We start from the raw sequence: 14,261 nt of genomic DNA on the forward strand, positions 1-14,261 counted from the left end.
ATGAGCTATTAATGCTGAATAATGAGCAATAAGTCGTTATTATCCAGCAATTCACAAATATATGAGGAAACAGCGAAGAACAATAACCTCTCAATGTCAAACCGCTCATTGGTTCGCGATCGCTTCCAATTGCACCCAAAAATGTGAAACCAAAAAGAATGCACTTTCGTGCATAATTTGGCGCCGAAGGATACCCGCCACGTTACCTAATAGCCGGGGTGATGGATTTTAGCGATCGCTCCAATAAAACCAGATTTCGGCACGCGACACATCCATTAATACGAAGGCCCCCCCTCCGGCCGATCCGGCCGGCTAGTCAAGAGAGCCGGTTAAATTTTTGACAGTCGCTGGAATGTCTGGTGGCGTCATTTCGTCCAAATTTGACTTTGTTGTCTTTCTTTCTTTTTTTTTTTGCTGTTAGTTTGTCAATCCGATGTGGTGTCTGCTTTGAGTAATTCATTTACGCTGCCCGCACGTAATTTAATTGCCATCACCGACCGCTACCGTCAGCTTGGGGATCGGCAATATTTTCACTTTCTTTCAGCAGGTCGGTCATAGAGTCGGATTCAAGACCGTTTTCTTTGCGAAGATCCACTGTAGGTAGTCCCAAACAAATTATTCTTGTTTAATTGTGGTGGAAAATGAAGTTGTTCTAAATTTCTATAAATGTAATTCAGTTGGAAATTAGAGTTGAACTTCACTTTGTCTTGAACACTACTCTATGCCCAAGGATAAACTGAACTCTGAATCACGCAAATTTGTTGGCTCCACCGAAACCATAAAAACCACCACCCCAAACCACAATAAAAAAAAACCTCTCCCCTTTGGCACATACGATCAAAACGAGCCCTGCGGCAAGTGGGTGTCTGCACTGTGTCCCGTTTGGATTATGGAACCGCTGTGCGCCATGCATCGCGGGTCAATCCGGAATGGTCGTAAAAAACGTGACGCTAATTTCAATGCTACCGGCATTTCCGTTTGGCGTCCGCTGGTTTGTTTGTTTGTTTGTTTTTTTTTCAACCTTTGTTTTTTCACTTTGTTGATTCGTGTGTTTTTCACCCCAAACCCCCCGAAAGCGAAAGCTAATTTGGTTGTTAAACACTTTCGATAAGTAGCTGTTGTAATGAGTGCCGCGTCGAGGGTTGTACCGTGTTTTGGAGGTTATTTTACATATGCAAATACACGTGTGCTCAAGGCAAATTGTGCCACTTGGCATCACTTTGACATCCCGCTCGGATGATAATTACATAAAGCCGGATCCACTGAGAAATGACCAATCAAATAACGCTTTAGAAACGATCTTAAACTATTAATTTCACCTATCTTTTCTCATTAATCATTGCCTTTTCTTAATTCTCATTTCTCATTTCTCATTTCTCATTTTTTATTTTTCATTTTTCATTTTTCATTTTTCATTTTTCATTTTTCATTTTTCATTTTTCATTTTTCATTTTTCATTTTTCATTTTTCATTTTTCATTTTTCATTTTTCATTTTTCATTTTTCATTTTTCATTTTTCATTTTTCATTTTTCATTTTTCATTTTTCATTTTTCATTTTTCATTTTTCATTTTTCATTTTTCATTTTTCATTTTTCATTTTTCATTTTTCATTTTTCATTTTTCATTTTTCATTTTTCATTTTTCATTTTTCATTTTTCATTTTTCATTTTTCATTTTTCATTTTTCATTTTTCATTTTTCATTTTTCATTTTTCATTTTTCATTTTTCATTTTTCATTTTTCATTTTTCATTTTTCATTTTTCATTTTTCATTTTTCATTTTTCATTTTTCATTTTTCATTTTTCATTTTTCATTTTTCATTTTTCATTTTTCATTTTTCATTTTTCATTTTTCATTTTTCATTTTTCATTTTTCATTTTTCATTTTTCATTTTTCATTTTTCATTTTTCATTTTTCATTTTTCATTTTTCATTTTTCATTTTTCATTTTTCATTTTTCATTTTTCATTTTTCATTTTTCATTTTTCATTTTTCATTTTTCATTTTTCATTTTTCATTTTTCATTTTTCATTTTTCATTTTTCATTTTTCATTTTTCATTTTTCATTTTTCATTTTTCATTTTTCATTTTTCATTTTTCATTTTTCATTTTTCATTTTTCATTTTTCATTTTTCATTTTTCATTTTTCATTTTTCATTTTTCATTTTTCATTTTTCATTTTTCATTTTTCATTTTTCATTTTTCATTTTTCATTTTTCATTTTTCATTTTTCATTTTTCATTTTTCATTTTTCATTTTTCATTTTTCATTTTTCATTTTTCATTTTTCATTTTTCATTTTTCATTTTTCATTTTTCATTTTTCATTTTTCATTTTTCATTTTTCATTTTTCATTTTTCATTTTTCATTTTTCATTTTTCATTTTTCATTTTTCATTTTTCATTTTTCATTTTTCATTTTTCATTTGTCATTTTTCATTTTTCATTTTTCATTTTTCATTTTTCATTTTTCATTTTTCATTTTTCATTTTTCATTTTTCATTTTTCATTTGTCATTTTTCATTTTTCATTTTTCATTTTTCATTTTTCATTTTTCATTTTTCATTTTTCATTTTTCATTTTTCATTTTTCATTTTTCATTTTTCATTTTTCATTTTTCATTTCTCATTTCCCATTTCTCATTTCTCATTTTTCATTTCTCATTTTCTCATATCTCATTTCTTATTTAACATTTATCATCAGTTCTCAGTTCTCAGTGCTCATTTTTTATTTCTCATTTCTCATTTCTCGTTTCTCAATTCTCATTTAACATTTATCATTTATCATTTCTCAGTTCTCAGTTCTCAGTTCTCATTTCTTAGTTCTCATTTCTCATTTCAACGAAGCGAAATTTTGTATGCGTTATCACTTCATTAATTATTTTGAATTACATAAAATTTTAACAAAACACCATATTTTTTTCTAAAATTCTCGAATTTTTAAAATTTGCAATATGGGTATCAAACGAAGCGAAATTTTGTTTGGTTTTTCACTTCATTCGAGTTTTCGGAAAAATACTAAAATTTTCACAAAATACCGTATTTTTTCGCAAATACTCAAATTTAACAAAAAATGCTATACATATTACCCATATAAACGAATATAAACGAAACGAAATTTGATGTGCATTTTCAGTTTATTTAAATTTTTTATGAAAAACTCAAATTTTTCACAAAATAGTGCATTTTTCGAAAATACGCAAATTTTCGAAATTCGCAAAAGATGCTGAATTTTTGAATGCATCACTTTTTTTTGTAAATTACTAAAAAGTTTTTGAAAATACTCCAAATTCTTTAATTTGAAATATGTATGTTGATACCCATACAAAGCAAATTTTTTACTAAGCTAAATTTCGATTCTTGTGATACCCATGCTGCAAATTTTCGTATTTTCAAAAAAAAAAAAACTTTGATGAGGTAAAAAAGCATCCCATATAGCAAATTAAAAAAAAGAACTTGGGAAAGAAAATGTATTTTGTGAAAATTTTTTGTATTTTCAAAAAAAAAAACAAAAATATACTGAAGAAGTATACAAAATATTGCCTCGGGTATCAACCCATATTGCAAATTTTGAAAATTTTAGTGTTATAAAAAAATATGGTATTCTGTGAATTTTTTTAAAACAATATAAAAAATCTAATTAAATGAAAAAAAAATACAAAATTTCGCATCGTTTGATACCCATATGGCAAATTTTGAAAATTTGATTTTTTTTTTCGAAAAAATACGGTAGTTGTGAACAATTTTGTGTTATTTACTTTGAAACTAAGGCCGTTGCAAAAAAAAGTTAAAGAATAAATATTACAGGCCATGAAATCAACATTTGAATGAAAAAAAGTGTTCCAAAATTCATTAAGATTATCCAGTTGTTTTGCAATCATTTATTTCCAAGATTTCTAAGTATTGACGAAAATTTTAATTTTGCGAGAAAAAAGTTTTTGCGGTGCTGTACATTGTAATTTCATAAAAGTTCAAAATATTTTTAAATGAGCCTAAACATGCTAAATATGAATATCAATACAAAAAAAAATGCATTTTAGATTGTTCTCAGTTGAATAGACTTTTATTTCCAATGAAATTGGTTGAATTAAGTCAATTTTAGAAAGATTTTAAAAATAAGTTATCGTCAATTATCGGCAAAAAGATTATCGAAATAACGATAACAATAACAATAGATTATCGTTATCGTCCCGACGATAACTATAACCATTATCGTTATCGTTAGACGATAATATTATCGACGATAATTTTATCGACCTTGGTATTTTCAAACCAAATTTTTTGAATCTTGTCACATTCCTGCTGTTTGAACAGTTTAAAACTTTTTTTTAAATTTTATACTTTCATGACAATCCATTATAAAGTTGTAACACACAGAAAAAAAGCTCCCATCTAAAAGTCACAAAACACTCGTTAAACTCGCTCACCATCATTTTTCATTTTTCATTTTTCATTTTTCATTTTTCATTTTTCATTTTTCATTTTTCATTTTTCATTTTTCATTTTTCATTTGTCATTTTTCATTTTTCATTTTTCATTTTTCATTTTTCATTTTTCATTTTTCATTTTTCATTTTTCATTTTTCATTTTTCATTTTTCATTTTTCATTTTTCATTTTTCATTTTTCATTTTTCATTTTTCATTTTTCATTTTTCATTTTTCATTTTTCATTTCTCATTTCCCATTTCTCATTTCTCATTTTTCATTTCTCATTTTCTCATATCTCATTTCTTATTTAACATTTATCATCAGTTCTCAGTTCTCAGTGCTCATTTTTTATTTCTCATTTCTCATTTCTCGTTTCTCAATTCTCATTTAACATTTATCATTTATCATTTCTCAGTTCTCAGTTCTCAGTTCTCATTTCTTAGTTCTCATTTCTCATTTCAACGAAGCGAAATTTTGTATGCGTTATCACTTCATTAATTATTTTGAATTACATAAAATTTTAACAAAACACCATATTTTTTTCTAAAATTCTCGAATTTTTAAAATTTGCAATATGGGTATCAAACGAAGCGAAATTTTGTTTGGTTTTTCACTTCATTCGAGTTTTCGGAAAAATACTAAAATTTTCACAAAATACCGTATTTTTTCGCAAATACTCAAATTTAACAAAAAATGCTATACATATTACCCATATAAACGAATATAAACGAAACGAAATTTGATGTGCATTTTCAGTTTATTTAAATTTTTTATGAAAAACTCAAATTTTTCACAAAATAGTGCATTTTTCGAAAATACGCAAATTTTCGAAATTCGCAAAAGATGCTGAATTTTTGAATGCATCACTTTTTTTTGTAAATTACTAAAAAGTTTTTGAAAATACTCCAAATTCTTTAATTTGAAATATGTATGTTGATACCCATACAAAGCAAATTTTTTACTAAGCTAAATTTCGATTCTTGTGATACCCATGCTGCAAATTTTCGTATTTTCAAAAAAAAAAAAACTTTGATGAGGTAAAAAAGCATCCCATATAGCAAATTAAAAAAAAGAACTTGGGAAAGAAAATGTATTTTGTGAAAATTTTTTGTATTTTCAAAAAAAAAACAAAAATATACTGAAGAAGTATACAAAATATTGCCTCGGGTATCAACCCATATTGCAAATTTTGAAAATTTTAGTGTTATAAAAAAATATGGTATTCTGTGAATTTTTTTAAAACAATATAAAAAATCTAATTAAATGAAAAAAAATACAAAATTTCGCATCGTTTGATACCCATATGGCAAATTTTGAAAATTTGATTTTTTTTTTCGAAAAAATACGGTAGTTGTGAACAATTTTGTGTTATTTACTTTGAAACTAAGGCCGTTGCAAAAAAAAGTTAAAGAATAAATATTACAGGCCATGAAATCAACATTTGAATGAAAAAAAGTGTTCCAAAATTCATTAAGATTATCCAGTTGTTTTGCAATCATTTATTTCCAAGATTTCTAAGTATTGACGAAAATTTTAATTTTGCGAGAAAAAAGTTTTTGCGGTGCTGTACATTGTAATTTCATAAAAGTTCAAAATATTTTTAAATGAGCCTAAACATGCTAAATATGAATATCAATACAAAAAAAAATGCATTTTAGATTGTTCTCAGTTGAATAGACTTTTATTTCCAATGAAATTGGTTGAATTAAGTCAATTTTAGAAAGATTTTAAAAATAAGTTATCGTCAATTATCGGCAAAAAGATTATCGAAATAACGATAACAATAACAATAGATTATCGTTATCGTCCCGACGATAACTATAACCATTATCGTTATCGTTAGACGATAATATTATCGACGATAATTTTATCGACCTTGGTATTTTCAAACCAAATTTTTTGAATCTTGTCACATTCCTGCTGTTTGAACAGTTTAAAACTTTTTTTTAAATTTTATACTTTCATGACAATCCATTATAAAGTTGTAACACACAGAAAAAAAAGCTCCCATCTAAAAGTCACAAAACACTCGTTAAACTCGCTCACCACGTTCCGCAAACTAAAGCCGCGGAGGCCTGTTTCTGCAGGCACCTTTGCTGGATGGTCACCGGTGCTCTCTGGCATGACAATTTTATGGTACTTTTTAATTGAGTTTTTACACGTTTATAATTGAATATATATTTCTAGTGGGCAATGCTTTCCTCACACTAATGCTTCAAGACAGCGATTTTAATCTCACGGCAGTGTTGCCAGCTTTCTCGAAAAGAAAATTTTAACTTTTGCTGAAACTCACTTGGAAATTTTCAAAGCTTTGATCTCAACCTTACCTGTCACTTCAAGGCTCCAACTTCCTCACACCTCAAAGGCGCTCTGGCAACACTTCCCAAAACCGGAATGCAATCAGCAGCCTGCTGCAAGCACGTAAACCGGCGGCGGTAGTTAGCATCGCTCGAACTTCCTTGCCCAGCTTTGATGGGAGCAGTTGACACAGTTGTTCGCCGCGAAGAAGGTTTCAGAAAAAAGGGACGCGCTCGAACAAAATCATTAGCGAGAGCCAGCAACCACGGTGAGAAAACGCATAAAGTTGCGAGAAATTGTTCCCAGCAGCGGCGTAAAATAGTTTCTGGTCTGGTATGCCGGGTACCGCAAAAATGATCCCCAATTCTCGGAAGAAGGCGGCTTGTGTCGGTGGACCAACTTTTCCTGGTGCAGCAGCAGCAGCAGTTTTGGGATCGAAGGCCCGGGGAGAAAGTTTTCACAAACTGTTTTTTGCTGCTGCAGCAAGAGGGTGTCAATTTATTGCATTTTGTGCTGAGATTGTTGGCACTTTAGAGTTGAAATGGTTAGCCCTTTTTTCGCTGGAAGTGATCAGAGGCTATTAGCAAAAGTTGCAGAAATTGTTTGAAACTATTTGAGCGGATTTGAGGAGAAATGAGCAATTTGTGGTGAGGAATGAGCAATTTGTTGTGAGAAATGAGCATTCCGGATCGAGCACCAATGACCAATGACCAATGACCAATGACCAATGACCAATGACCAATGACCAATGACCAATGACCAATGACCAATGACCAATGACCAATGACCAATGACCAATGACCAATGACCAATGACCAATGACCAATGACCAATGACCAATGACCAATGACCAATGACCAATGACCAATGACCAATGACCAATGACCAATGACCAATGACCAATGACCAATGACCAATGACCAATGACCAATGACCAATGACCAATGACCAATGACCAATGACCAATGACCAATGACCAATGACCTATTGATAATGGAAATGATTGATCGCAAATACAAGATTTCCAATAAAATTTAAAAATGATGAAAGAGTAATAACGTTAAACTATGGATTTGGTGGGCAGCGAATGACCAAGAAGGTTAAAGCTGCCAGAAATAAATGAATAAAAAAAAAATGGATTTGGTTTAGGATTACACAATATGAGCAAATAATTTTTATGACATCAGCTACCACACAATGTTTGTCGGCATCCTCCCCCAAAACTCGATAGCTGATCAAACAAAATGCTGCGTGATCTCATTTGTTTGGGAGGCAAACGTTGGAGTAAACAACCAATTTTGAGCCATTTTCTACATATGTTGCTTTTTTTTCTTCTCTCTTTTCAGTCGCAAAAATTCCCTCGTCGTTCGAACTCAGCTCAGTGTCAGGGTGCACTGTATTATTGGTAAGTTTGTATAACTATTCATGATGTTTTAAGTCTTTCAAGTTATTTAGTTCTAACTTGAACACCTCATTAAACTTAACATTTCTTCGCTGGTAGCCAAACGGAACAAATTGAAACGAATCAGTTCCTAGATCTGGACCACCCAAATCTTTTTCAAGATCGTTCAAACAGATACCGAGCGATCATCGTTTCCCAAAAGACCTCACTAAAACGCACTAATAATGCCATCATTAAGCCATTCATGCTGAGCAACAGTTCCAAGCATCAGCTACCGGTCTTTTTAGGGTGAAGAGACCACCACTCCAAACGGCTAAGGCGCCTCAAGTGGAAATCGATCTTCGGGCTCAAAAGTCCCGGACAAGAGAGTCAACCTTCCTCTTTTTAACACTTTGCCTCAAGGCGGCTGTAGTTGGTTGGCTTGGGGTACTAAACGGAGAGATAAAGTGAGCCCTGGAATGTGGAATTCCCTCTTCTTTCGTTTGGGGTTTTTTTTGTAGAGAGGAAGCATCATTGATTGTTATGCTGATGGGATGAAATTAACATTCTCTCCGTTTTGTTTGGGGTTTAAATTTTGAGTTCCTTTAGGTGGCGTTCTAAGGAGATGAATTTGTACTAGTTTGTAGCGGTAAGTGACGGAAGGTTTAGATTTTGGGGAAATTGTTGATTTTTTATGTTATTCAACATTGTAAGGTAGATTCATTTGAAATGAGAAAAGGACTAAAAAGGATGCATGAAAATCTCTAGCAGGCCCGACAATTTACTTTCACCCTGTTCGGTGGTCTTTTTAATGCAATAATATTTGTTTCATTTGGACTTGATCTATGTATTGAGGAACGGCGCTTTTGAAACAATATAATAATTTCGTTGAAAATTTATTTTTAAATTTACAGAAGGGTCAAAATAGTTGATCACCAAATGGATTTATAACTTATATATTAGCTTTTGGGTTTTATCAATGTATCTCCTGTTTAGGGTATGTTGATCAATTTTGTTATGATATGTTTTATTATTAAAAACTTACTCATGAATCTTCAGACCATCCATAGATTCATATGCTTTTAACTTATTTTTTAGCAATAGCATCAGAGCAATTCTGTCAGATCTCGGTCATTCGATTTTTTTTGAATTTTTTAACAGGCTGAAACTTTTTTGGTGCATTCTGTATGCTCAAAGAAGCCATTTTGCATCATAAGTTAGTCCATTTAATTTCCCTTACAAATTTGTTAGCTGTCCATACAAAAAATATGTATGAAAATTCAAAAATCTGTATCTTTTCAAGGTATTTTTTGATCGATTTGGTGTCTTGGGCAAAGTTGTTGGTATGGATAAGGACTACACTGAAAAAAATTATAGACGGTAAAAAAATTGGTGATTTCTAATTTAACTCTTTGTCACTAAAACTTGGTTTGCAAAAAAAACACTATTTTTATTTTTTTTTAATTTTTTGGTATGTTTAAGGGGACATCAAATGCCAACTATTCAGAAATATCCAGGTTGTGCAAAAAATCTTTGACCGAGTTATGAATCTTTTAATCAATAATGATTTTTTTTCAAAAAATCGAAATATTAATCACAAAAAAATTTCAACTTCATTTTTCTATGTGAAATCAAATTTGAAATCAAAAAGAACTCAAGTGAAATGTTGATAATGTGCACCGTTTTCAAGTTATAGCCATTTTTAGGTAACTTTTTCGAAAATAGTCGCAGTTTTTCATTTTTTAAAATTAGTGCCCATGTTTGCCCACCTTTGAAAAACATAATTTTTAAAAGCTGAGAAAATTCTCTATACATATTTCGTTTTTTTGAACTTTGTTGATGCGATCTTTAGTTGCTGGAATATTGCCATGCAAATGTTTAAAAACAGGAAAATTGATATTTTCTAAGTCTCACCCAAACAACCCACCATTTTCTAACGTCGATATCTCAGCAACCAACGGTCCGATTTTCAATATTATAATATGAAACATTCGTGAAATTTTCTGATTTAAAAAAAAATATTTTCAAGATTTTCAAACCGAGAGTATTTTTTCAAAAGGGCGAAATATTGAATAATCAATATATTATTGAAATATGAATGTTTCATATTTTAACATTGTAAATCGAACCATTAGTTGCTGAGATAACGACTTTAGAAAATGGTGGGTTGTTTGCAGGGGTGTGTTTGATGGGCTTGAGCTAGGTAGATGCGCATTTGGCTAAGGGCGCCTACAGTGCATACATGATTTTTAGGGCGCTGACAGTCACTAACTGATTTGCGGGGCGCTTATAGTGAAAACGTATTTTTAAACATTAAAACAAAACAAAATCTTTAGGTACCTACACTGACACAAGGTTCTTAATCATTAAACAAAGTGTGGATTTGTGTAGCTGAAATTTTATTATGATTTTCATGCTAAGTTTCGTTACTTATAACCCAGACGTTGGAACGATTATAAAGTTAATTCATTTTACAATATTAAATATTATAAAATTTGAACTTTAACTTTGAAATGAAAGGTAAAAAAAAAAATCTTTTTTCTATTATTTCAATGAAACTGATATAAATCTATTTTTTTCTTACTTAATGAGTCAATGATGACGTTTTGGTTTGTTAAGTAAACAAACCATACAAGATGCTTTAATCCGATTTTAAAAATTCGCCTACGTTTCGCGGATAACGCAATACACACTTTGTCGCCGTAGTTCTAACTTTTCGTACGTGCATTTTGGGTCAAATTGAGTTAAGAATGCCATTTTGTGCAACTCACAATGCCTCACCTTTTGACCTTGACAGATCCCCAAAATTCGGTTTCAATCCTGAGATATTCAACGAAATCCGAAAAAACTCCGTGCATTTTTGTCACTTTACATATGAAAATAATTTCAATCTTGTCGTGCTATCTTGTCATTCCCTGAAAATTGATGTAAGTGCGACCACTGGCCGAAGGGATTTCAGGTCAGATCGCGTTTGAAGCACGTACAAGTTAGACTATTGTATTCATTTGTAATTATAACTCGGGACTTCACTTCAACCAAACTTCGGGACAATGCACACAATGGTCAGCCAAACAATACATAATCGTTATTATTTACATTGCGTGCTTTCGTGCTGCCTGAAATTTTTAGGGGTTGTTTATACATATAAAACTTGAATCTGGCCAAAATATGAACACGGGAAAGTGGCAAATCGGGAAGTGGGCAAATCGGGACACATTTTTGGCATTTTAGTGAAAAAAATAATACCACACCCAACCGGCGGTCGCATGATTTTGATGCATGGCAGCATGAAAGTATATCAGAATCTGCATGAAAACTGTCCTCATGCATTTTTTGCGATATAGGGGTATGACATTTTTGCCCGTTACCTACAATTATCGACATTACCGACAGCAGATTGATTGTATTGCAGAAAAAAAACCTTAACAGAACGAGGATTGAACCATCAACTTCTAGGTTGCTGATCCGACACGCTACCACCGCGCCATAGACGCTTGATGAATGGTGAGGGACAGAGCGCGAACATAATGTTCTCTCTAGATTGTTGCTCGGGGACGCGTCAGCATTCTATGTGTTGGTGAGAACTGCAGATCGCTGACGTGTTTACGCGCGGGCAAAAATGATCTTTGGGCTTGCATCTTCACTGTTGCAGATTTTGAGATATATTTTTCGTTTGGGTGCATGTTCAAACTCAATCTGGATTCGACCTGGAGCTTGTAGGGGGCATCTGGGACTACCATCTGAGGCTGATAACGCTTTGGGTAAGGCAGTTTAACATATAAAATAGACATTTTTTCTATTAGTGAATTTTGTGGTTGCAAATTTTTGCACAATAAAACAAAATTATCCATATCGTGAAAATGTGAAATATGTATATAAAAACAACTGGGATTGTTGTCAAAAATTGTAAAAAAAAAATAGTAATACCAATGTACAGCACCGCAAAAACTTTGTTTTTGCAAAAAAAAAAAAATTCGTCAATACTTAGGAATATTGGAAACTAATGATTGCAAAACAACTGGGCATGTGTAAAATGCATTTTTAAACATTTTGTTCATTCAAATGTTGAAACCATGGTCGTAAATTCAATGTTTAAACTTTTTTTTTGTGCCCCCCCCACGACTTTGGTCAGAGTCGAGGGACATAAACTTCAAAAAATATTTGCAACGGCCTTAATGAGTAAGCAAAATAATGTTTTTTTTTCCAGGCCAACTTTTCAGTGATATAGTTTTGTTTGAAAACAAGCTTATAAAATCAAATTATCATTCCAACTCCCAACCCCTCAAAAAAGTTGGAACGATAACTTTAACTCGCTGGTTTTCGAGCATAACTCAACCAATCGGGACGATTCTTTTCCCCAGTGATTTGTAGATGATCCTAGAATATTTCAGAACTCGATTTAATCAAACCTGTAATTTTTGCAATCAAAAACATCGTTTCACCTTTTTTTTTGTGTGTGTAAACAATATTCGCCCAAAATTAGACGTGTTAGGAAAATGTGGAACGACGTTTTTGATCGCAAAAATTAATGATTTGATCAAATCGAGTTTTGCAAAGTTCTAGGATCATCTAGACATCTTTACAAATCACTGGAAAAAGAATCGTCTCGATTGGTTGAGTTATGCTCTAAAACCAGCGAGTCATTCTGAAAATAAATTTGATTTGATATTTTAATATATATTATTGTGTTGAGGAAATTAAACTTTTAAAAACTTGCAACGACCAATATACTTTGAATTTTAATGATATTTTATATTTAATTGCAATCGACAAAAACAATAGGAATACAATTTAAAGCAAAATAAAAATATATAAAATAAACACAGTTTTTAAAGTTATCTTTGTTATATGCTACTTTTCCATATTTCGTAAAACGGGGTGACTTTGATAGTTTTGAGTTTTTTTTCCGCAAAATGAAAAGTACAAATTCAATACATACGGAATTGTATGGAATCATACTGATCGTGGTAAAATGAACTTTTCATAAAATTTCAAAAATAATAATAAGTTGGTTAACTATAATTAGGAAAATGTTGATGAATATCATTATTTTCATCTTCTTAAAGTGTCATGAATTTCTCAATGAACATGATTTTGAGTCGGAAAACGGAATGCACTTAGGATTCTTTAGACAATTTTCCACTAGGAGAAGTTTAAAATAAGTTTGTAAATAATCAATATAATGTGTTTAAAATAATTTTTAAAAAATCTTAAAAATTATATGCATTTTCATTTGAACAAATTCCATATAAAATGTGAAAACTTTTCATTCGTGCTTTGAATTCAGTTTAAAATTTAATATAAATCTCTAATTTTATAATCAAAATTCGGATTTTTTACATTTTAACCTATAATTTATATATATTTCGTAAACAATAAAACATAATATGTAAACTAAGTAACTAAATATAAACACTGTTTTTTTTTTCATAAAAACTATATCAGCAACTTTAGTGCTGGTACATTTGACGTAAAAGTAATATTAGAATGTAATAAATCTGATTTTAACAAGAAAAACTGTTACTATCAAAAACACCCCGAAGATCAAACTAAGAATCTTGCACGTAATCATTTTTTTTAAACACTGTTGAATAAACTTTTTTTCAAAAAAAGTACATGAACTTTGTGTGGCTTATCCAAGTACATATTTTTAAAATAATAAAAAAAACCTTACCAGTTGAAAAATACTCTTAAAATAAATCCTATCACAAGAGAGAGAGAGAGAGAGTTCTTAACCTATATCTCGGTTGGGTTTCAAAATAATCTCTCAGGGTCTTCGGGAGCCTAAAAGACAAGCGTAATTAGCGTATTTTGATCACTGGCACAACATGCTGGGTATCTTCTACGTGAAATGCCAAACAAGTTCTTCTAAAAGAGGAGTTAGAGCAGATGCATGTCTGCCTATCAGTGTCATCCCGGTTAACGGTATGTGTTTATTTCAAAAGAACATAATAGGCAATCAAACGTCAAAATTACCCCCCACTAGAGGGCGCTCAATCTTGGGGTGATGTTTTCATTATAACCTACAGCGAGTAAATTGATTTGAAATTTGAAATTGTGTTATTTCATCATAAAATCGACATTAATAGCAAATTATACCATTTTCAGGTAAGAAATAAATAGCTTAATTGATATAAACGAAAATATTTTTGTGATG

The 14,261-nt window shown here is 31.1% G+C and overlaps 1 protein-coding gene across 4 annotated transcripts in view; it reads left to right on the forward strand.

Annotated features, from left to right (window-relative positions):
* Nucleotides 1–14,261, forward strand: part of LOC120414141 (FH1/FH2 domain-containing protein 3) — a 182,809-nt gene that overhangs the window by 84,884 nt on the left and 83,664 nt on the right. For all 4 annotated transcript variants that reach the window (XM_052710438.1, XM_052710439.1, XM_052710440.1 and 1 more), the window contains exon 4: nt 8,070–8,128. In XM_052710438.1, the coding sequence (XP_052566398.1) occupies nt 8,070–8,128 (59 nt within the window). The remainder of the gene's footprint in view (nt 1–8,069; nt 8,129–14,261) is intronic.

This window comes from Culex pipiens, chromosome 3 (genome assembly GCF_016801865.2).
Source record: "Culex pipiens pallens isolate TS chromosome 3, TS_CPP_V2, whole genome shotgun sequence".
Classification (NCBI taxonomy): Eukaryota; Metazoa; Arthropoda; class Insecta; order Diptera; family Culicidae; genus Culex; species Culex pipiens.